A 1,884-nucleotide genomic window follows, 5' to 3' on the forward strand; every position below is an offset into this window, starting at 1 on the left:
TCAGGTTTCCCTGCTGGCCAGGGGCTCCTGTTACAAAATGCCCTCGCTCTGTTTCCTGGTTCCTGCTGTGGGCCAAGATCCCTCTCACTCCTCCGAAGGGTCTTCAGGAACAGGACCAGGCTCCCCGTTTGCTAGTGACCTCGCCATCAAAAGGCCTACCTCTTTGGTTTAATTGTAGTGGGGCGATCTGCTCTCGGTGTTGCATGCCGGTCCCTGCCGCCTGCGTCTGTGCCGCACCGGTCCCCGCCGCTTGCGGCCTACGTTGTCTGCCGCCGCGCCTGTCCCCGCCGGTCCCAACCACCTGCAGCCTGCATCATCTGCCCTCATGAGCCTTTTAGTATTAAAATTTTTCTTTATTTCTAGATTTATTGTGTGCATGTTTGGGGGCTTACAATTGTATGGAAGTCAGAGAACAACTTTATGAAGTTGTTTCTCCCCTTCCACCTTTCTGTGGGTTCTAGAGATGGAATTCAGGTCATCAGGCTTACATAGTTGAGTGACAAACACTTTTTCTCACTAAGCTATTTTATCAGCCCCTTCCCTATTTTTTAATACTTGGGTTTTTCTTTTTTAACATTCTAGTGTTATTATGCCTTCTAAGTTTCTTCAGTTTATCACAAAACTCCTTGTTTTTGAAAGGCCATGTGTTTATTGAAACTGCGTCACTTGTTTTCTCAAATTTTACAGTCTGGTCTTTTTCAAATTTAGAGGCTTGATTCAGGATTCTTTCCTTTCCCTCTCCTCCCTTTTCTCTGTCTGCCAGTGTCTCTGCCTCCAGCTCTCCTTCCTTCCCTCCCTTTAAAGTATTTCATAGGTAATGCTTGGTGCTTTTATTTGATATTGGTAGATGTCCAGATGTCTGGTATTCTCTTGTTCACTAATATTAAGAATTTTTTTAGTGACCAATTTGATTCTTTAAGGTTGAAACATTTGTTACAGTCCCTTACTCCCCACAGTCCCTTTTCCAAGCAGGCTGGCCTTGAACTCACAGAGATCTGCCTGCCTCTGCTTCCTGAGTCTTTTATGTCTTTAAAATTCAGAATTTTAAACAAATATACTTCTATGTAAATAGATTCTAATAAGGACTGTGTTTCTTTTTAGCATACAAACGACTAGATGGTTCTACTGAATGCTGTAACAATCACAGCCTCACAGATGTGTGTTTTTCCTACAGAAATAACTTTAATAAGCGTTTGGTAAGTTGTTCCGAAGGCAGTTCTACTTGTCTGATATAATTACTAAAATAAATAGATAAAGCTAAAACAAAAGTTATAAATCTTTCTCTTTTTATTCTATTTACTTTGTGTCATTTAATTAAGACCTCTGTGTTTCATATATCACATTTTATCTGAGAATCTAAAAATCTATATTGGTATGATATCCATATAGCAAAAATGGAATATTGAAATTTAATTTATAGTAGTTATACAATGATAGCATTCCTTTTATATGAAAGCAATTTCTAACCTGCTGGGTGACAAGAAAAACATGAAGGAATGCAACCTAGATTTTTCTTGTTAATAAATAATTTCTAATATTGATTAATATTGTATTTTTAGCATACATGTCTACCTGCCCGGAAAGCAGTTGAAGCTACTCAAGTTTGTAGAAGCAATAAAGATTGCAAAACCAGCTCAAGTTCAAGCTTCTGTATAGTACCATCTTTGGAAACTCACACTCGATTAATAAAAGTGAAACACCCACCTCAGATTGATATGCTGTATGTAGGACACCCACTGCATCTTCATTACACAGGTGGGTATTATTGGAATAAACTCTTAAAAAAACCTTAAGGCCGGGCGGTGGTGGCGCACGCCTTTAATCCCAGCACTCGGGAGGCAGAGGCAGGCGGATCTCTGTGAGTTCGAGACCAGCCTGGTCTAC

General features: G+C 40.2%; 1 protein-coding gene across 1 annotated transcript in view; it reads left to right on the forward strand.

Moving 5' to 3' along the window:
• LOC101983163 (membrane-bound transcription factor site-2 protease) overlaps positions 1 to 1,884 on the forward strand; it is a 49,320-nt gene that overhangs the window by 42,180 nt on the left and 5,256 nt on the right. Inside the window, exons 8-9 of the mRNA XM_005358814.3 lie at positions 1,102 to 1,196; positions 1,560 to 1,755. Of these exons, the coding sequence (XP_005358871.1) occupies positions 1,102 to 1,196; positions 1,560 to 1,755 (291 nt within the window). The remainder of the gene's footprint in view (positions 1 to 1,101; positions 1,197 to 1,559; positions 1,756 to 1,884) is intronic.

The sequence above is a fragment of the Microtus ochrogaster genome, chromosome X (genome assembly GCF_000317375.1).
Source record: "Microtus ochrogaster isolate Prairie Vole_2 chromosome X, MicOch1.0, whole genome shotgun sequence".
Classification (NCBI taxonomy): domain Eukaryota; kingdom Metazoa; phylum Chordata; class Mammalia; order Rodentia; family Cricetidae; genus Microtus; species Microtus ochrogaster.